This window comes from Tasmannia lanceolata, unplaced genomic scaffold (assembly GCF_043159265.1).
Source record: "Tasmannia lanceolata isolate RefF3 unplaced genomic scaffold, GAP_Taslan_0.1 ptg000013l, whole genome shotgun sequence".
Taxonomy (NCBI): Eukaryota; Viridiplantae; Streptophyta; class Magnoliopsida; order Canellales; family Winteraceae; genus Tasmannia; species Tasmannia lanceolata.
The window spans coordinates 22,118,108-22,141,574 of NW_027518690.1; the positions used below are offsets into that span (position 1 = coordinate 22,118,108).

The 23,467-nt window shown below is 39.1% G+C and overlaps 1 protein-coding gene across 1 annotated transcript; it reads right to left on the minus strand.

Moving 5' to 3' along the window:
* Positions 1-1,507: 1,507 nt before the first annotated feature.
* LOC143891078 (plant UBX domain-containing protein 1-like) lies at positions 1,508-22,883 on the minus strand. The gene is made up of 7 exons (XM_077395728.1): positions 22,856-22,883; positions 22,614-22,760; positions 22,373-22,440; positions 21,777-21,906; positions 5,847-5,951; positions 2,083-2,301; positions 1,508-1,695 (listed from the first exon to the last, which is right to left on the minus strand). Exons 1-6 carry the CDS (start codon positions 22,881-22,883, stop codon positions 2,102-2,104), a joined length of 678 nt encoding a protein of 225 aa, XP_077251843.1. The 3' UTR covers positions 1,508-1,695; positions 2,083-2,101.
* Between the last annotated feature and the right edge of the window lie 584 nt (positions 22,884-23,467).

Consider the following 23,467-nt stretch of genomic DNA (forward strand, 5'->3'; position numbering starts at 1 on the left):
AGTTATCTAGGAGTTTTTTATATGATGCCCGACGGTCAAAATTAAAAGGGCAGGCATTCCTTTGATTTTTTATCTAAGTGGGAAGTAAAAAAATGTGGTTTGACTAGGATAAAAAATCAAGGGGCAATGTTTTGCCACTCTGCCCTTGTAATTTTGACGGTCAGCCACCATATAAATTCTCAGTAATCTAGATCCATATCCCATGCTGAAATGTAGATTTTATTTGCAAGATCGGGCAAAAAATTATGGCTTAAAGATATCATAAATGGAATCTTTTTCATCTCGCTTTATCAAAGTCTAGAATCATCCCATGGGAGTGATGCCAAGGGCAACAGGGCAATAGGCTGAATTTGTGATGACCATGGTTTAAAATTTTGGTTGGGGCCGAAACCGAAATTCCTGGAGGATTTCGGATTTCCCAAATTTCGGCAAAATTTTTCCGAATTCTGAAATTTCGACAAAATGATTTAAAATAAAAATAAAATATATATCATTTGGGATTTCGGCCAGATTTCGGCCAAAATTTTTGTTTTGAAACCAAAATTTAAATCCATGGTGATGACCAACAACAGTCATGAACCATGATTGTTTTTTCTCATTCGAGCATGTTTGGTTGGCAGGAAAGTGGTGGAAACTTTTAGAAAGGAGAACTTTTTCATGTTTTCACCAATTTCCTTTGTTTGGTTGCATAATGAAAGGCTTCCCGAGGTGAAAAGACCTTTTCGAACACCCATTTTTTTGTTCTTAAAGTTTTCCGACTTAAACAGCAGATGTGGCTTACCTTCTATTTGAAAATAAATGGTAGAAAACATTTGGGCACTTGGGCCACCTTTGGCTACCAGCCATAATAAATCATTGTCACCAAGTGGAGATGAGGGTGAAGAAGTGGCTAAAAATTAGGAAACAAAAATAAGGGAACTAGTGTGTCCAACTGACATGGAGCGGCTAAAAATCAGGAAACCAAAACTATACTCAAAAATTGATGGACTCTTTCCTTATTCTTAGCCACTTTTCAGTCTCTCTCCTTCTCCCACTGCCCTACCCCTCTTTAACCATTTGGAGACACCAATTTATCATGAAAAAAAAAAAAATTCTGACTGCCAGACATGGCCTTAGGGTCCATTGGTTTTTAGTAATTACTAAGTATTAAGTAACATGTTAATGAGGGTCTCATTAGTTTTTAACTGTTAGTTCCTCCATTTAAGTCAGGGTCCAAAACATGATTGGTTTAGATCGTGAATAATATGTAGGCGCCACCATATTGATCTACTAAACCATAATGGGTCCAACCCAAGGAACAAGGTCTCCAAAGCCCCTTAGCCGTAAACAAATAGAGCAATGGTTAGATTCGGATCACATAAGCATACGCAAGATCAGATGAGTAATTTATGAATCCAAATTTTAACTTTATAAGTACGATGACAACAAAACAGACTGCAACCATACATTCTACAGAGACATATGGCTGGAATACTGAAGAACTACTAGTACAGAAGAACATTCACTATGATGATAAATAAAAACTTGTCATTAATCTCTTATATAATGCATTGAAATATCCCAATATATAATACGTAAGGATAACCGTTAAATAGACCACTTTGTTAAATTCCTTTTCTGCCCAAAGAAACATACCACATTAAATCTTTCTTCTCTCTAGTATACTGAAGTCACCTGTTTGCAATCCATACCATTCTGCAAAGCATACACAAGGGCGCATGAGCTCCATGTAAATCATAGGACTTGCTTTAATGGTTGATATCTATATATATAGAACTATTAAGACTCGCTTTAATGGTTCATATCTTAATATCCAGAACTATTGCTACAGCTGGCTCAAGGTTGCCCTCGTGCTCTGTCAGGTAGGATCTAAGAGTCGCAACATTGAGGTTATGGGTTCAGTCTTAGCTTCAGACCAAGCAATGGACAAAGAAACTTGACCTATTATTACTATATTTTCAAGTTCTTACGAAATTTTTAGATGAAATAATACGAAATTGAATACAAAATTTTTTGATCAAACAAGAAATTGAATATTGCTTCAATGACTACTATAATGAAGATAACAAGTAGGACATATACCTCACTGATGTGGCAGTATTTACATTTTAAGCCACTTTGGTTTAACGGGCTTCTTCACAGAAGGCTTACTCTCTTGAACATCTGGCGGACGCTCCACCACTGCAGGTTCTGGTGCAGATTGGACAACTTCCACCGGTTCAGGAATAACATCCAGATCAATTAGAGATAAGATGTCATCACGAAGGAAATGCCCTGAATTTGAAACTCCATTGTCATCCTCTGCAAATGCCAACAAAAGATCTTTTAAGAAACTTGCTAAGCTTCTAGAGGACCATGGCTTGTTGAAAGAGAGTAAGCCTAGGAGTTATGCATAAATCGTCTAGCACAAGTTGGTTACACAAACCAATAAAATTACGCACCCATTTAAATGGGATGAAAGTTTCATTGCAAGGATTTAGTACATTAACGTGAGTGCAAAAAAGTGGTAAAACTTTCACAAGCAGAAACTGTTCAATAATATGCTCATATAACACAAAATAAATAATTTGCATCATTCATGTACTTTATACAGCATGTAGGCTGGTTAGTAGTTAGTACCTTTTTAAGTCGATAGTCTTACAAAACTGTCACAAAGTTTTCAAAAAAAAAAAAAAAAACTCACATAAACCCCTATCACACATGGAACTTGTCAAACCTTCAATTGAGTCTAAGCTACTTTGAAGCACAGCCAATTGGCTTACTTGACCATTATATAACTGATCCATGCTCTAGCCTATATGTTAGGCATTCGTGTGGCTTTTCAGCTAATGTTACATGCATATATTGAATATGTACTAATTTATTCATATTGATAATTGTGATTATATTTTCTTACTACATGAGAGGTAGTCATTGCTTATTATTACATGCTTGTGATGATGCATATTGTGGAACCGAGATAATTAGTTGATTAATATGAGATTAACCAATTGTCGTCAATAGGTTGGCTGGTTACTCGCACAGTAAGACCAAGGCCACTGAGGAAGATGAGGCTGATCATGCGGATTCCTCACGAGATCAAGATGAACATATGGATGATAATCTGCCAGGATATGATATATGAGATGAGTCTAAATGCGAATAACCCAAGTTGATGAGGACTTATCCTCCGTGGTGTAGTTAGGCAACACCTTGTTTGATATTGCTTTAAGCTTCCTAGAATTTCACCACGACGTGATTATCATACCACACGTGTGATCATTACCTACATGCACAAGATTGATCTCTATTTTTGTTACCTTGCAAGAGAAGCATATTGAAATCAAAATTGTAACTAATACCGAAACTGAAAAGCATACTGAAAGCAAAATCGTAAGGGTATTAGTGGAATACTATCTTAGTATGTGCTACATATTTATATGAATTACATGTGACATGTAATATATGTATTATGTATACCTATTTATATAAATAACATGTAAAATATGGCAAGTACTAAATTATCAGACATGTGCAACAACACATGTCACTAGGTGTTTGAATTTGTTAAACCATTGTGGATGGTTGTATTGCTCATGTGATCGTTTCTAAGTATGTATTATGCTTATTCTAGCATTTCCTAAATTTTAATCTTAAAATTCTATCATCTACATATGTATCAGCATGTTTCCATGATTTTGCATGATTTCCACCAAAATTTTCAACCGAAACCGAAACATTTCTGTTTCCATGACGACCGAAACTGAAATTTAAATCCTTGTATCACCCTAGATGAGCTATTGAATAGGTTGGCTCCTACGAGAAACATCCAACATCACATAGATCTCATTATTTTTGTTGGCTCCTACGAGAGATATCCAACATCACATAGATTTCATTACTATTCTAGCCTCCCAAACATTTCCTTAATATTGCATGAACAAAAGAAGAATGATAAACTGCAGCAACAAATAAAACTATTATTAAAAAGAAAAAGATCAAGGAAAGAATGAAATCATGTGTTGTCTTTGTGCTTTTGACTTTAAAGAAAAATGACAGTTGGCTCATGTGAATTGACAATTGGGAAATCAATAAATCACCAACAAAAAACGATTTCAATCACAACTAGATGATAAGTTTGATATTTAGTGGGGTCAAAAGTGCTCTAAAAAATATCCAGGGCGTAAGGTTAGGTATCCCTGAGGTGGGACAAGCTCAATTAGTGCAACTGAGTGAATCAGGAAGGCAAGATAAAGGGAAAGGAATTTTGATATCAAATGATGAGGAAGAGCCTGGGAGCCCAGAGTTGGAAGGCTTTAACGAGTTCCTAGCAATGGGCGATGTACTTGGGATGTCCTATCAGGAAAATCTAGGAAAAACTAGAGAAATCCATGCAATCTAGAGGTGTTAATGAGACATCAGAGATAGTTACAGAGGCTGACCCAACAACAGGATCGCAAAATTAAAGGACGCCTCCTGAGAAGTGTAGAGATACTCTTTAGGGAGTTTGGATTGGTCTCAGTTAAGGACAACTTGGAAATTGAAGGGTAGTATACAAATCCAGTCAGTTTAGCTCCTTTTAGACATTTAAACAGAGTTAGGAGGGGAGGAAAATGATTGCAGGAAAGCTGGAAGCTGGAATTGAGAATTCGAATGATATGTGAATGGTTTCAATTTTAGAGGTCGATGTTTTGACAGTCGGGGGAACCCGTCAAAGGGTCACTATTTAAGCTGGTGATTCTTTTAGTGATTACCTAAGATATCTTCATGCTGTAATAGTAAAAGGGAGCACTTATATCTAGAAGTATACAATCTCCACTAGTCTTGGCTTGAGAGACTCTGCCTTTCGCCTAGACTTCCTTTCTGGACACCTTTGCCTTGCTATATTATCTCTCGGAATGTCTCGAATGTCGTAGGGTCTCAGATCTTTAGACTGGCCTCGGTTAGAAAGGCACAAGTAAAGGTATACAAGGAATCCTATTGAACTCGTTAAGGAAGTTTGCTGATGTAAGAAGGAAAGGAGGAGGTGACGGGTGGGTGGCTGTATTTTGACTCTATATGATGTACTTTCTATCTGGTTTTGGGTATGCTCATGCCAATCCTCTTTAATATTTTGTATTGCAGGCTGGGACTCCTGGTCCCGAATGCTACCTTAATAATAATGAAATATGTCATCTTTAAAAAAAAAAGTGCTCTCAAAAATAGATTTGAATGGGTAACACAAAGGATGTATTAAATTGGGGATGATAGGAATACAATTTCTAAACCCCTAAAGTTCCAACAACCAAACACATTGTCCAATGAATGTTGCATGCATGCATGCAAGTGACAAGTGTATCTTTGGTCAAAGATCCAGTAGTAGGTCAAAAGTAACTAGTAGACCCAACTTATCTTGCAAGCTCGTAGTATAACTGGTAGACATGGACCATGTAGAATGCCTGGCCTATCGACGGGCATAAAGTAACTAATTGGCATGAACAATATGGGAGGCTCAATGTGATAGGCTAAACAACAATGAGCTTGGCATAGATGCTAAACAACTGAGAAAGAGGGGTTTAGTAGGATAAGTGGGCCAGGTGTGAAAGTGGGCCCAATGAAGGGAAAGATGTATTAGGGGATAAGAGAACAATTTCTCTTTATTAAAGTTGTCTGAACTTAAAAGAACAATTTCCAGATGGGGTTATTGACAATGATAAAGCTACAGCTTAATAGAGGAATAAAATTGAGGGGTCAAATAAAAAATGACCTTTTGGTAGCCATTCAAAAAAAAAAAAAGTGACCATTTGGTAGATCATACAAAAAATATACAATTGCTACGTAACAAGTGGAATGGCATAGATTCAAGCATATTTATATTTTAGTCCGACCTCTTGGTAGATCATATGAAAAATATACAATTGCACCAGGAGCAAATCCTGCAGAGTAGAAATCCCGGGACATGTCGTTGATTTCCTTCTTCGGGGGAGTGGTAACTGAAACATGAAAAAATTGCAGATTAAATTATGTCCTCTGCATGTAAAATAAGTTTCATCAATATTAAAAGTCCGAGCCTAACTTACTAGATTGACGAAGAATGTAATGGGAATGGCATGGAACTAAAAGATGCCTAGTAGAATTATTATCTTCTATGTGTACACTCGCATGAAGTTAAATGGATGGCCCAGAAGAACAAAGAACAACGATAAATTCTGTACACTTTTTACTGTGAATTTGACAAGAGCATCATTGCTTACACGATTATTATATATTCTTATGCTTTAAATCAATGCATATTTGAATAAGGATTGTTCCTTCATTGCACGTATCTGAAAGGATAGCCATTAAGATAAGCACGCTTGTATTCATATGGAAAGTTGTCTGCCCTAAGGGTTTCCAATGCAATTGACAGTTCAAACAACTCACAACATGTTATTATCTTTTCCTAAAGTTATCGTGGCATTAGAGCTACTGATTCAGGGTGGTGAGGGTGTTTTCGCGCCTGGGAATTCCAGATTTTTCGAAAGAATCTCAGATAGGTTGGCCAGAAGCTTCAGGTAAGTGACCCTTTTTTCTCATTTCAGAAATTTGTCCATTTTGTGGCCAAACGGTAGGCATACTCGATGGCACGTATTCAACACTGTATTTCGTTTTTGGAGAACTCTTTCTATCACGAGAATTCCTAAACCTAGTTGGCTGACAGGTACTTTATGGTTGGAAATGGTTTCCTTTATGACTACAAATCAGTCTGTTGAAGTCCATCTCAAATGTCAAATGGAGAAATTGTACACTTTAGGCATTTTTTCGAACGGGTGAAAAATATTGAAGAAAGGAATGAGATATAATGATATCTAAAACAAAGAAAAATGAACCTGGCAATATCCAACCCAACATTTACAAACTAGGCATCTCATGCCACACTAAAAAGCTCTGTACAGAAAGCTCCAAAATTAGCAAGGGTGTCAGCCAGAGCATTTCCTTCACAGCGAATATGAGTTAAGATTCATTTTGGCATTTCATTTTCAAAACTTACTAATGAGTCGTGATCTTCGTAGTGTTGTTGATAGGACAGTCCCTGCACCTCTCAGTGGAAAAGGAGCTGCGACCTAGATAGCAAACTATGCGCATATTATTACATGGATTCTAACTTCTACGTATGATTGAAACATTTGTAGCAATGAATTTAACCCAATTTTCTTTAACCATTGAGATGTCGAATTTTCCAATACAGGTGTATCAACTAGAGCAACACTTGATAATAATGATGTAGGATGGCATTGATTCAAAAATTCTTCGTCACTCTCTCATTGATTTGTAGTCTATGGAGATGATGAATGCATCCTATCCTAGTGATGCTATCAGATTTCTTTAAAGAAAAGGAACAGATTTATTTAGAGAAAACGATGCTCATATTTTCACTTTTGTATCCATCCATATAGACACTTCAGGACTTCAGGATTACTCAAAGAAGTTTACAAATTCGAACAACTTATGATGCCATCTCTTTTCCTCAACGTATCAATTATCCTAGTTACTGGGTTGGGGAATAAATCTAGGAAATGGAAAAAAAACGCATAGGACATAAGTCGTTGGGGGAAAAGGGAAATAATGAGGAATTGGTTTAGAAACATAAGAGGTAAACATGAAGAATCATTTAAGAAGGACATGGGAAGTATTCCAAAAGCATCTGGAAATGCATTATAAAGCAAAAGGAAATGCTCAGGAAGCAATTGGAGAAGATTTTTTAAAATAGTGATTGCATTTGGAAGGAATCTAAACATATGGGACGGATTGAGGAAGCATAGAGGAAAAATTTGAGAAATCGATAAAAGGAATGTTGCTCATATAGTCAGTTATAATCAACATGATTATATCTAGACTCCATAACATTGATGGCCTCGCATTCGATGTCATTGAGACAGCTAGTCTGGAGCTATTGGACAGGTTGTTTGTTGTTGAGGTGGAAGTTACAGTTTTAAGCATGAAACGAGATCGCCCCCCTAATCCTTATGCATTTAGCATGACCTCATTTCAGGAAGATTGGGAGCCGGTAAAAGACGACGTCTTGGCAGTGCTCAAGGAGCTATATGATGGATTGAGATTGAAAGAAGCATTGGTGCTTCCTTCATTATTTTCTATAAAATTTGATGTTGCAGATTCGCTTTAGGAGTTTCATGCATCAGTCTCGTAGGCAGCATCTATAAGATCATTGCCAAGGTTATCTCCAACAGTATCCTGGGAGTCATGGACCAAATCTTTCAGGTCTCACAGTGCCTTTGTGTTGAAGCACAAAATCCTCGATGGTTCATTGGTGGCCCACGAGTGCATTGAGGCTCATTCAAAGTCTAGAAAGGAAGGTGTTCTATGTAAGATTGACAGGGAGAGGGTGTATGATCGCGCGGATAGGGACGTCCAGGCCCACATGATGGGTCAGATAGGATTTGGCGATAGATGGAGAGAGTGGATGATGGTGTGTTGCTCATCTGCATATTTCTCAGTCTTGGTTAATGGATCACAGAAAAGACTTCTTTAGGGGAACGCTGTCTTCAAAGAGGCAGCTGTTAGCTCCTTTTCTGTTCTCCATCGTGGTTGAAGCGCTAAGTAGGTTGATGCCTAGGCCAACAACGGTACTTTGATCATTGTTTCAAAGCGCGAATGCAGGTCCAAACACGGCCAAAGAAAAAAAAAACCCAGAGAAATAGACTAGAGCAGGAGAAATTAAATGCTCTAGTCTATATTGTGTATAATACAAACTTGCACGAATGAAGTATAAGGAAGCAGATCTCTGACCTTGGTATATTATAAAGATTCTAACGAGTAGTAGTCGCTGAGAAAAAGAGTGTTATTGTTGATCCTAGGTGGTTGGATGACGATGATGTGATGTTCGCTGTACAAGTTATTCAGTCCATCCCCGTCAGTTCAGTTGATGTGTCACTCTTCTACCACCATCACGATCAATTGGGAGTAATTATAGATTGGCTTCTCACTGTCATGTGACTAAGAGAAGAAATAGTGTTCCTCAAACTGAGACCTTTCAAGTTTTGTAGAATATAGAATCTAGTTCTGATTTAAGTTTATAATAAATAACTATTTTTGAACATCAGTGCAGATAAAGCTAAAGGTATAGCTGAAGTGCATTGTCATCATGTGTTCATAGATAAGTATGATGATGAGGGTGGATATGTCCAGAGCATCCACTACATGGATGAATAGAATATCAATCATGCAAATTGTAGGCCCAGTAAGAGGGGAGAATTAGGGGAGAAAAGAAGAGAATCTATGGAGGGGAGATTCTATATTCACTTCAATTAATCGTCAAAACTAATAACCCCTAATACATGAGGCCTATATATAGGCAATGGAAATAAACTTCCATGGAAAATAAAAGCCTTAAAACTAAAAACATGGAAATAAAATCCTAGAAACTAAATAACATGGAAATAAGAATCCTAGAAACTAAATAACATGGAAATAAGAATCCTAGAAACTAAATAACATGGAAATAAATCCTAATGGGCAAATGTGCCTCTTATTGGGCCTACAATCTGCATCATTCTCCCCCTCTTGAAAAGAACTCGTCCTCGAGTTCTAGTCTGCCTGGATCAAATATGTAGACGATCCACTGAAGCAGTAGGAATCACAATTTGTCGGAGGCACTCCTGATGTCTAATGCTCGTGACAACTGTGAGAATCGTCTGAAATGCCAGCGGAGCAAGAGGGAAGAAATCGCCCATGTAGAATCATAAGAACACAAACCACTCCGAAGAAGTAAATTAGCTAGGAAGATAGCAACGTACACATCTTGGATCGGCGTGATTTCTACGGGTAGTATCAATCCATGACCATCATCTATAAGGGCAACATCCGTTGGTATCTCATCGGGCTAAGTAAAATCGGTAATAAAGTCATCCGCTGGGACCGTATCTCGCTCAGTGCAGTCATCCGATGTGCTGAAATCCTCTACCTGAATATCCAGTGCAGACTCAACACTGCCATTATGCTCCTCCTGTCCTAATGAGGAAGAGATCTTCTCAATGGAATGCTCCAGCTCTCCATGCTCTAGCAATGCATCATCAGTCACTAGACACTGGCTAAGTATTTGCCATCCCTTACTCTGCATCTGACTGATCAAGGTCTGATATAGGCTCAACATCTATAACGGTCTCACAAACAATGGTGTATGGGTCATCATGCGGGTCCTCAATAGTGTTAGCAACTTCCTTCTTCCCTTCTTGAGAACTAACATCATCAACGGGTGGTACGCTAGAAGAAGTAACACCATCATCTGTTGATACTGATATGCATAAATCCTCATAATCTCATAACAAATCTCCTCCCATAGATGGAATGGTGGCTTGCCCAAATTACTGCGCTTACGAAGAATCCCCATTTTGACCTAGCGTCCCTGGATATTGTATTCTCGTCAAGCGCCTTCCCCACGAATGGTTATTTGATGATCATAACCATAGTACTTAATGCATCAAGTGCCTTGATCCATTGTAGACACGGATCCTCGAAATCTCCATAGGGATAGTAGTAGTCATCGTAGCCATAGAAATATGGAACATGTAGTGCAATAAATATCGATCCTTGTATCCATCAAAATATGGAAGAACTGGCAGAGCCATTGGGAATGTGTTGAAAAATTACATCCACCGTACGATCTGTCTACCATGTCGAAAGAAACACAATGCCTTTTGCGGATCTCAGATCGGATTCCCAGATGGCCTGAATCAGCGGTCGGATCAAAACGGACGAATGATGAAAGTTGGCCGAAGTGGTGCTTGCTCTAGCTGCCGGCTGTTGAAAGTAGGCTGGATAGACTTCAAGTTGACACAAACAACTTTCAGATCAACGGCGAGGCCAAATTCCAAGTGGAAATGGCTCGAATGAAGAGAGAGAACGAGACGGAGAGGAGAAAAGGTGTTGATATTTTTCTCTTTTTTTTTTTCCTTTTTTCCCCTTTTTTTCTTTTCTTTTCTTTTTTCCTTTCTTTTTTTTTTGTTTGTTTCACTCAAGTAATTTCTCAGTCATGTGAGTCACTAAAAAGAATTGCAATAGAGTCGGGTGCCCAAGGGAGGAAAAGTCTGTATTAAAGTTACTTTAAAAAGAAAAGCAAGATGGAGCGTGGTCAAGGGAAGAAAAATTGGGGGGGGGCAAAAATTACATTTAGCTCTCTTTTTGTGGAAAAAAGCAAGTTGCCTTCCGTGAATGGAATTGTACTCTCTAAGTTACATAAGCTTTAAGATAAACACTAACTTGGGTTAGTGGGACTTGCCTTCCTTTACTTTTCCTAAAATCACTCAACTATGAGTAAATAGAGAGAGAGAGAGAGAGAGAGAGAGAGTTGGAGACGTCTCCCCTCTCCTATTCAGACTCTTGTTTTTTCCTCTGGAAACCTTCTATGTCCGGCATGTACCACCCCTTACCTTTCAATAGGCAAGGCTTGCTTCATTTATATAACTAGAGGTAATATATTACGCCCCATAAATATAGGACAACGATGCTGTAACCCAACTCGTCTTGTTATAGTCCTAGTTGTGTGCGGCAAATGTTGGTTGACACCTGACATAATAGAAGCTTCGCGCCCTCATGTGTTAGGGATTATTAGTTTTGATGATTAATTGAAATGGATATGATTCTTGCCTCTACAGATTTCCTTCTTTTCTCCCGTAATTTCTATTCTTCTTCTTCCTCCTTCCCCTTTTTTTCTCCTCTATTCCTCCTCTTCTCTTCTCCTTTCTCCTCTCTCTTCTATTTCTCTTACCTGGCCGGCATCAAATTGGCATCAGAGCAAAAGATCCACGTCGAGGAAGATCAATCCCAAAATCCCCTTCAAGGTACGCCATCACCTTTCCCCCATCCAAACCCTTTCCATCACCCTCCATCCACATCCTCCATAAATTAGCTGCCCCTCCATTCCCTCACCTAATTTCCCCTTTTCTTAATCGAAGCCCAAAATCAGACACCCAACCTTAAAAAAAGCCCAAAATCAGACACCCAAAACTTCTTCCCTTCACAACCGAAACAAGCCCATGAAAAGCTTTTCATATCCCAAAAGATCGCCCAAACCCAGCCACCTAGCTTGTTAAACCAACCCACAAAGACCTTACTAACAGCTAACACGCACAAGGGTCTCTTCATCATCTCGCATAGTCTGTGCCGCAACGAGAAGGCTGCTTGTTCTATGTCCAGAAAAGTGCCGGAAAAGTGAAGAAAGTCTGCACTTTCATCAACCCACCTACGATTGCAACCACCCACGTAGTTAGAGCTGCGCAAAGCTTCTATTCTGCTGGTAGGGGTCATGCCTAACCCCAGCTTACGCATAAAAAAAAAAGCTTCTATTCTAAGTAGGGCTGGCAATTTCACTCGAAAAAGCGGGGATCCGCCCCGCCCCGCCCCGTTTGGGGCGGGGATTCCCTGATTTGAGAGGGGAAGGGTAAGGGGAAGGGGATTTTAAAAATTCCCCGGTGCGGGGAGGGGAAGGGGAAGGGGATGGAGTTGTCCCCTCCCTGCCCTGCCTCGCCCCGTTAATCAATGCCATTTTTTTGTATATTTTTAAGTGTTTTTTTTTTAGGAAAACTACTATAAACTCTGTGGATCGGCTACAAGATTCCCCCAAACATAGACTTAGCTTGTCTTTTCCTTTTAATTAGCTTCTGAGAGCATTTTGGGAACTATAATAACCTTTTGACAGATGTTGAAATAATAAAGACAAGCTGAGTGAGTGAGTGTATGCAATTATCAAAAAATCGTAGTGCCAACATCGGTAGCCAAAATAAATTGCATTTTATTATTAAAAGTATGGTATGGCCCGCACCATACGATGATCCAAACCATCCATTAGATGGGGCACACCCTAAATAGGTTGTGCCCCAAAAATCATTTCCATAGGTTGATCCTAATCCTCCGATCTATAGAGGAATAGGATCATTCAGTACCTCTACAGATCGGAGGGTTAGGATCAACCTAAGGAAATGATTTTTTGGGCGCAAACTATTTAGGGTGTGCACCATCTAATGGACGGTTTGGATCATCCTATGGTGCGGGCCATACCTTACTTTTAATAAAGTCAGGAGTGCGATCATCAGAATACAGTAGTGCTCATAACATTTCCCAAAATTAATGATCCAAAATGGGGTTTGGATGTTGGGTACTCTAAGTGGCAAGCTATGATACCACTTGATCTAAAATTGAAGTTGGATCGAATCCAATTAGCAATGTGCGGAAATCCCATCATCCAACAACAGCTACTATCGGTCCAATGGGTCCATCCATCCATCGTCCACACACAAATACCGAATATGGATCTGCCCTCTCTTATTAAATCTTCAAGTAAAAAAACACTGCAAACAAGTGAAATCTGGACGTTCGTTGCTGCCCAGCATTTCAATCAATATATAAAGAAGAGAAGACAAACTCCTTATACCAATCTCTTGCTAATTTAATTAACAGCTAGCCTATCGATTTTTAGTTTATAACATTTTTATATATTGAAATTGCATCAAGTTGATTAGGGACACCCAGCATTAGTGTATCAATGACTAAAGAGGGGGTGATGTTGGGGCGGGGCGGGGCGGGGATTTTGTTCCCGAAGGATGCGGGGAAGGGGATTAGATATTCCCCGCGAGGAGGGGAGGGGGATTCCCCACCATCCCCGCAGAGGGGAGGGGAAGGGGAGGGGGGAAATTCCCCGCATAGGGGAAGGGGTAGGGGACCCCAACATCCGGCCCCGACCCGCCCCGTTGCCAGCCCTAATTCTAAGTGTGTGCCATGAAAAAAAAAAGCTTCTATTCTACGTGTGCAGACATGCAACAGTTGCCGCACGCAACTAGTGCAATTATAACAAGACGAATTGGGTTACAACATTGCCGCTCTTTATTCTTTGGGTTGTGATATATTGCCTCCAGTTATAGCATTAAAGCAAGCCCTGCATATTGAAAGGTAAGGGGTGGTGCATGCCTGACATAAAAGGTTTCCAGAGGAAAAAAATGAGTCAGAAAAGCAGATGGGAGGCATCTCTCTATCTCTCTCTTGTCACTTGATTTTAGGAAAAAGCAAAGGAAGGCGGGTCCCACTAACCCAAGTTAGTGTTTATCTTAAAGCTTACTCGTGACTTATAACTCGGAGAGTACAATTCCATTCAAGCAAGGCAATGTGCCTTTTTCCACAAAAGAGAGGTAAAAGTAATTTTCGACACCCTTTTTCTTCCCTCGGTCACCCCATCTTGCTTTTCTTTTTAAAAGTAATTGTAATACCTCCCCCCTCTCTTGCATTTTTATTTAGGGTCTGTTCCAGCCAAGGTTTAAAATTTCGGTTTCGGTACCAGTTTCGGACCTTGAAATTTCGAAATTTCGGTCAAAATCTGGAACAAAACCCGAAACTAATATTTTATTCAATATTAAATTTCGGTGAAATATTAAATTAATATTAAAAAAACAGATTTTTTGGGGCAAATTTCGGAAAAACCGAAATTCTGAAATTAATGACCGTTTCGGTTTTTATGGATGTCGGTGTCGATCTCCATCGAAATCCGAAATTTCGGTCCGAAATTTAAAACCATGGTTCCAGCAAGGGTAAATACGAGGGAGTAATCCATTTCAGGGTAAATCATTTCGATGTAATCTACTTACCAAAGGGGGTATATTATTTCTGGCGTTCCAGGACCACATATTGTAGAGGGTAAATGTCGTAAGGGTATTTTAATCATATTACATGACTTAGGGGTATTTTGGTCATTTTCACCCACTCAATAGTGGTATGTCAGCCATTTTCCATGACTCGGTGGTATTCTGTTCATTTTTACCCGATACGGCGTATTTTGATCATTTTTGTCATGAGGGTATTTTAGTCATTTTCATGAATCCGGGGTATTCTAGTTATTTTACCCTGCATTGGGGTATTTTGATCATTTTTATATCATAAAGGGTATTTTAGTAATTTTCTATGACAAGTATTTTGGTCATTTTCACCCTGGGTATTTCAATCATTTTCCATTATGCCGAGGTATCATGGTTATTTTTACCTGATGACATATTTTGATCATTTTTTATGTTATAGGGGTATTTTAGTCATTTTTACGACTTCAGAATATTCTGTTCATTTTTACCTGATATTGGGGTATTTTAATCATTTTCCATGACTCGGGGGTATTCTAGTCATTTTACCATATGTGGTGGGTATGTTCATCGTTTCATGTCGATATTTTAGTCATTTTCAATGACTCAGGGCTATTTTGGTCATTTTTACCCGATATATTTGGCCATTTCCATGATGCAGGGGCATTATGGTCATTTAACCCGATACGGCGAATTTTGATCTTTTTTATGTTATAGGGGTATTCTAGTCATTTTCCATGACACGGGGGTATTCTAGTCATTTTATCCTGAATGGAGGTATTTTGATCATATTTATGTCATAAAGGTATATAGGGTCATTTTCCATGACAGGAGGACTCTGGTCATTTTAACATGATACGGCGTATTTTGATTACTACCTCCTTGAGTGTGTGCCATTTCGCCTCTTTCAAGGTAAATAGATGGTAGCACGGAAATAACTTACGAGAAAAGTTGATTATATTTTGACTATTGGAACAAGCTTAAGTTTTGCACAAGGGGTAAACGAATGTTTTACCCCTATTTACGCTCACTAGAACAGACCCTTAGTGACTGGCGTGACTGAGAAATCATGTGAGTAAAACAGGCAAAAAAAAAGGAAAAGGAAAGAAAAAAAAGAAAGTAAAAGAAAATGAAAAGAAAAAAAGCAAGAAAAGAAAAAAGAAAGAAAGAAGGAAAACAGGGAAAAAAGAAAAGGGGGGGGAGGAGAAAAAAAATACCAGGTCAAATGGAGATTCTTCGTGCTAGAGTATAGTAATTTGGGCAAGCCACCATTCCATCTATGGGAAGATGTTCGTTATGAGTTTAAAAGGATTTATGCACATCAGTATCAACAGAGATTAATATGTGAGCAGCAGTGTAGAAACGAAGGATGTGTGAAGAAGCCGCTTGACGCGAAGAAGCCGCTTGACGTGAACGAGAAGCCGAAATTGTAGCAAACAAATATCTAGAGCGTCGCATACGTGAGTGGGACTTGCAAAGCCGCTTCGCTACTTCTTCTCCCCTACCACCTGTTGATGGTGTTAGTACTCGAAAAGAGGAGAAGGAAGTTGCTAACAATGGTATCTGGATTTGTTTGTGAGACCGTTATCGACGTTGACCCTGAGCCTAAGTTCGACCTTGATCAGTCATATACAGAGCCAGAGATGGATATTGAGCCAGAGAGTCTAATAACTGATGATTCATTGCTAGAGCATGGAGAGTCGAAGCATTCCACTCGGGATATCTCTTCCACATCAGGACAGGAGCATAGTGGTGGTGTTGAGTCTGCCCTAGATGACTTCCACATTCGAATAGAGGATTTTGACACCGGATGACAGCACTGAAAGAGATACGGTTTCAGCAGATGACTTTATTGTAGTTTTTACTTAGCTTGATGAGATACCAACGGATGTTGCCCTTTTAGATGATGATCATGTATTGGTACTACCCATAGCTATCACACCGATCCAGACGGAGTATGTTGCTATCTTCCTATCCAGTTTACTTCTTCGGCGTGGCTTGTGTTCTTTATGATCCCACATGGGCAATTTCTTCACTCTCGCTCTGCAGGCATTTCAGACAACTCTCATGGTTGTAACGAGCTTTAGACATCGGGAGTGCCTCCGACAGATTACAATTCCTACTGCTTCAGTGGATCATCTACATTTTTCATCCAGGCAGACTAGAACTCGAGGACGAGTTCTTTTCAAGAGGGGAGAATGATGCAGATTGTAGGCCCAATAAGAGGCATATTTGCCCATTAGGATTTATTTCCATGCTATTTAGTTTCTAGGATTCTTATTTTCATGTTATTTAGTTTCTAGGATTTTATTTCCATATTTTTAGTTTTGAGGCTTTTATTTTCCATGGAATTTTATTTCTAGTGCTTATATATAGGCCTCATGTATTAGAGATCATTAGTTTTGGTGATTAATTGAAGTGAATGCAGATTCTCCTCTCTACAGATTTCTCTTCTTTTCTCCAATAATTTCTGTTCTTCTTCTTACTCCTTCCCCTTTTTCTCCTCTATTCTTCCTCTTCTCTTCTTCTCCCGTTTTCTCCCGTTTTCTCCTCTTGTATTTCTCTTCCCTGTCCCACATCTAGGGGTGTAAACGAGCCGAGCTCGGCTCGGCTCGTTAAGCTCATTACCTGAGCTCGGGCACGGCTTGGGCTCGAACCAGGCTCACGAGCCTGGCTCGGCTCGGCCAGGCTCGCGAGCCTTGCCGAGCGGCCAGATCTGATTCTAAGTTGGCCAGATCTGATTGGATCACCGGCTAGATCAACGGAGAAGATGGAGAGGGTTTGCTGGTGATGATGGATCTCAAATCCAGAGAAGTAGATGACGAGGATAGAGGCCGAATCTAAGGGTTTACAGAGTCAAAGGAGGTAGCAATGAAGGAGAAGGTGATGGTGGTACTGATGTGGGTTTTAAGGTCTTGAAAGGGGGTTTGGTGGTGGTCGAATTCAATGGTGATCCACCGGAATCCGGCGAGGACGACCGGAGAAGATGAAGGGCTGCGATTTGGGTTAAACAAGAGATGAGGGCTGATGGAGGGGTGAGGCAAGGGAGAAGAGTGTCCGGAGCGGTCGAAGTGGGCGGGGACAGCCAGAGGATGACCGGAGAAGATGGACTCCTGGCGACGGCGATTCCTCTTTCTCCCTCCCTCTTTCTCAAACCCTCTCAAAAAGACAGAAACCCTAATCCCTAATGTGCTCTCTCTCTCTCTCTCTCTCTCTCTCTCTCTCTCTCTCTGCCTTTTATATAAAGTGGTTTTTCATTACTTTTTTGTGTGATGGGCACTCCCCTATTCTCTGATTCACCCTCTCCTGTCTTTAAATAAAGGGAAATGATATATACGAGCCTTAACAAGCCGAGCTGAGCAGAGCCTAGCCTAGCTCGGGCTCGGCTCGTTAAGATTAACGAGTTGGGCCAGCTGGCTCGGCTCGTTAAGGATTCGAGCCGAGCTATTACCGAGCCTGAGCCCAAATTGACACCCCTACCCACATCAATCGATGATTGAGGATGAAGATATAGATTACTAGATAGTTGATGGCTTTAATGATTGATAGTTGATGGCTTTAATCCTTTTTTATAGACCTTATCATTTGTGTCTTCTGTTTGTGAATTCTGACCGGTTAACTTTGTGTATTTGTATTTTATGTAGTAAATTGGGAATGTGATGCAAACTTCTCAATTTTTTGTGAATGGTACTGTAAACTTCTCATTAATATCTCTATTTTTTTATTATTTGGCTAGTCACTTAGTAATGATATTGACATTCACAAAAAAACTTGGTAATGATATTTGGATGATGGGATTGATGCATTGTTTTGTCAGTGCATTGATGGTCAGATGATAATATTTGGTTGGAAATAAAATAGATTGTTTTTATCTAGATTTAAAGGTCTTTTTTGTATTTTTCTTAATATTTTATTTTTAATCTTTTCTATTTTTCTTAAATTTTTTTTAAATTTTTATTTAATTCTTATTCCTCAAGCCTCAAGGGTTATGCGTCGCCTCACAAGTGGGTTGAACTTCTCATCCTCTAAAACATTAGTTATGGGCCTTATGGCCATGTCTTTAAATTTCGGCCTAAACATCTTGTTTCGATCGATATATTCCGATTTCATCATCTACCGAAATGAAATCTATTGTTTTGGAAAAACACCAGATTTCGCCAGATGTGTAGGAATTTCGCCCAAAATTTTGGAATTTTGTTAATATTTCAATTAAGATATGCGAAACATGCAACTTTTTTAGATAAAAAAACAAATTTTTTGTTCGACATAAACTTTGACAAAAATCAACTACACTCATAGAAAAGAGAAGAACAAGAAGATTCCTTTAAGATATTTCTAAACAACGACAAAAAAAAAAAAACCAGTGGTGAAGAATCTTACAAGGATTTCAGCCATGATTTCGTACCGAAATGTTTCCGTGATTTTACATGATTTCAGCCGAAATGTCGCACCTAAACCGAAACCGAAATTTAAAACCTTTGTTAAGCGCCCCCCCCCCCCCCCCCCCCCTTCCTCAAAAAAAAAAAAAAAACCCCAAAGTGGCTTTGGAGATTTGGGTTAGAGGAGACTCATATGTGAGACTCTGACATTAGATGAAGGAAGCACAATGAGGAACATGGTGTTTATGTAAGGATGATGGTGGTCTTTGTGGTTCGAGTGATTGGAGAGACATTCAACTCACTAGAGACTCCTAGGCATATGTCTGCTTCAGAACCAGAGTTAGCAACATGATCAGGTTGTGGCTGACTGGCTGGATCCTTGGTGGGACAATTAGCCTCTTAAGAAGCTATTTTCCTGCCTCTTTAAAGTTCCTGAGAGGAGGAACACGAGTGTGTAAAAGTCCTATTCTTTTAGGGAGGGTTCCATATCAACGTATATTCCTTTATAGAGGAATTATTGAACACGAGATTGAAATGGTAGCGAAGTTTGGAAACAGTCTGGGTGATATGGATTAGCAACATGATCAGGTTGTGGCTGACTGGCTGGATCCTTGGTGGGACAATTAGCCTCTTAAGAAGCTCTTTTCCTGCCTCTTCAAAGTTGCTGAGAAGAGGAACATGAGTGTGTAAAAGTCCTATTCTTTTAGGGAGGGTTCCATATCGTCGTATATTCCTTTATAGAGGAATTATTGAACACGAGATTGAAATGGTAGCGAAGTTTGGAAACAGTCTGGATGATATGGATATTAGGCGCTCAGTTAAGGATTGTCACATCTAAAATGGACCCCCTCTAGGTCATTTTCAGTCAAGCCCTTTCACATACACCTCCTCTCCTGCAAAGGGATTTTGGGCTTCTACTGGATTGTGTGCCTAGACAAGAATTTTATTGTGGACCGCCTAATCCATCGTTGGAGGATTAATGTCAAGCATTGCTCCCCTTGCCTTGTAGTTGTTGATGCTCGGTCAGTTGTCCATATCTTGCCATATTCCCAGTCATAAGGCTCCTTTTAACTTACGCGATGTCAATGTTCGAGGTTTCATGGGTTATGTCCAAGGCTATGGCAAACTTATTTGAGGTTTTTCTCCCTGGCCATTTTGTGGGAAGTTTCTTTGGTCTCTATTTCTTCCTGCCATCCTTTGGACTGATCCACCATAGGAGAATAATTGTCAACTATTGCTCCGTTTGCCTCGCTAATGTTGAGACAGTTGACCATCTAATGATCCATCGCTCAGATAACAGGTTCGCTTGGACTTATGTGAAGTCGATGGCCGAGGGCACCTAGGTTAAGCATAACAATGAGGAAAACCTGCTAGAAGCATGGGCTTTCTCTCCTTGGCCAGCTAGAGAGAAGATAATTGGTCTATGTTCCTTTTTTGCCATCCTTTGGAATCCTGGTTCGGCAGGTGTTGGCAGTTTTTTAGGGATCAAAGGGAGAGATAAAGGTCGCCTTTTCCAGTCTGATTGGCATAAAGACTCAAGTGAAGAAACGGAGGTCCTAGCTCTCAAGTGTGGGATTCAGATTTGGAACCCTCGCCTATAGGCACACTTGATTCTAGAAAGGAATTCCAAAAGCGCCATTAAGTGGATCCAAACTAAGGATGTTACCCTTTGGTGCTTTGTGAATTATTTTTAGGAGAAAATATACAAGCTCGAAGCTCGTAGCATTGTGTTTCAGTATGCTAGATGATTGGCTAATGAGGAGGAGGACTCTTTTAGCTAGGAAAGGAGTGGATAGTCCTGAAATGCTTTCCTTGGATGCCTTCCATATTTGAGTCGAGTGGCTTGGCAGTGTAGCATTTTTATTTTTCTTCGCTCGTGACCAGCTCTGTCTATGAGTGTGTTGTGTATTCTTCTTCCCCATCATTGAATGTTTTCTCACCATTCTCAAAATAAAAAAATAATTAACTATGAAATATTAGAGAAAAAATACAAATTGACTCGATGTTTATTGGAAATAATCATACTAAATCTGATAAGTACAATTCTCTGTGTTTCCCTAAGTTCACTATGTGTTTTCACTGAAATGTCAAACTGGGAAAAGGGAAGGAAATTTGAAGTGTGTAGTGTGTCATTGGTTTTATACATGGTTGATCAAACATGTCCTTATTTTCGGAACATTTTGATATCTACATTTAATTTCTTACAAAAATTTCACATTTGCCATGTGTTCTTAACGTGTCTAAAATATTTTCTCATCTGTTCATATACATTTTGCATACTTCTTTGCAAGCATGAATGATTTCCGTCTTGGAGACGCAATTCCTGCAACTATACACCATTCATGACAGGCATGTTAGTTAATATGTTTAAAATGTGATTGAAATAGAAATAATGGTCATAGAACAAAGGAGATTAACGTTTTGCGACAGATACATGAAACATGTTGTTTGCTACAAAAGGTCCCACAATCTTAATCACTAATGAGCATGAATTTAAGTTTCGGTTTCAGTCCCTACCGAAACCGAATTTTTTTTTTAAATTGCGGTGATTTCGGCCAAAATTGTAAAAATAACCAAATTTCGGCTGAAATATGAAATTTTCAGATTTCAGACCCAACCGATTTCGGCCGAAATTTAAAATGATGCTAATGAGTAACAATTAAGCAGATAGGAGAGACACAATGCATGTCAAGAAGGCAATATTTCTTCATACCAGCCTCTAAGATGGAAATGCAGATAGAGAAATCAAATATATTTATAGTGAAGAGAAAGTGAAATCTGAAGCAACCTATGAATCTGAATTTATGTGCCAGATATTACTTACATAAATAGAACGGCAGGTCTGGTCGAGCAACTACTTTCATGAGGAGATCCATTAAACTTTGAATTGTCTCTGATGGATGAAACTTTGCTTCGAACGTGCAGTTATCAGGGAAACGGACCCTAATTACAGCCTGGACCAAAAAACAAAAACACTAAAAAATTCTGCAAATCATGCAGAAAAGGGGAAACTAAGGATGGCTACCATAAACTGCAAAGAAGTATAGATACAAGCTAAGCCTTTATGTTGTTATATCACTTATGATCAAGCTGAAAAATTGCATATGCGGTAGTTGCCTATATGGCTATACTTGTGTTTCGACATAAGTCATTTGTTTAATTAAAGAATCATTTGAAGCTTAAAAAGAAGAATAGATGATAATTATATCATGCAATTTTGGGAAGAGAAGCATAGCAGTGTTTAGCTGATTAGGAAAATATTGAACTGAACGAAGAAAGCATAATAATCAATGTACTCTATATAGCCAAGATAACTTTTCAGGAAGGATGAAATTCACTGGCAGTATTTGTTATTAGATTCAGTCCTCAAGCATGATAAAAAAAATTGAATGTGTGACTGAGGAACTTGTCTTAGAGCACCTTAGCGATTCTCGATCTACGTGCAGCCTCCTCTGATTCTCGGATCTTGCGGGTCTTCAGAAATTTGTCTGTTCATGGGCCCAACTAGACCATTAAAAGGAGTATAGAAACTATAAGGTGACAACCATGAATATCAAACTCGCTGCATGAAATTGTCTCAATCAGATAATTGCACGCATACTACTACTTTAGAATACTCAATATGCTAAACCAGTATAATGCGAGTCATTGCCAATATTACCTTCCTTTTTGCTTGCCAAAATGCGATAATAATCCTCTGCGGTGAACTCATAGAAATCATCTTGGCCCTCTGTAACAAAGCATCCACTTTTATTAGTGTACGTACAAATAAAACTTACACAAAGTAACTCTTCAAATGTTCTAAGTTCTGATATCAACAAAGTTAAAACTTAAAACAAAAAAGTACCAACATGTCAAAAAGACTAAACTTGGGATCTTTGGAAAAACACTTAAGGAGTTTACCTAACATTCTAAGAGCATTCAAAGGCATTTATTCTTATTCTCCTTAAGATTTTCACTCTCCCTCTCTCTCTTGTGCCTTTACCTTATATTATCCTTGAGAGACCTTAGGCTTTTCATTTGTTCATCTTTTTCTTGCGAGAGTGAGTGTACTTTACAAGTAATCAGCCTATCTAGAGGCAAGCAAGCTACACCTTCATTTCTTCTTTGTATTTGGCAACAAAGGGCGCCGTAGAAGACCCTTAGAGTGCGGAGCTCGATTTGTACAAGGCGGAAGGAACGCCGTATTTAAATTCCTTGGAGAAGATAGTGGAATCCTCAAGGAGAGCAACTTGAGAAGAGTGGAGTAGGTCTTGGATTAAGACCGAACCACTATAAAAATTCTTGTGTCTTCCATCTTGTCTCTTCTCTTCTTCTCTTGTGGTAAGCTTTTTACTTTTGCATTTAAATCTTAATTTTAATTTTCTAAACAAACTAAAACTAGTGCAAATCAAAGTTTTTAAATCCGTAAAATTTGATAAGAAACCCAATTCACCCCCCTCTTGGGTTGCTAAGTGAAATTTCACTTGGTATCAGAGCTTAGGCTCTTACATAGGATTTCTCTTGAAAACCTAC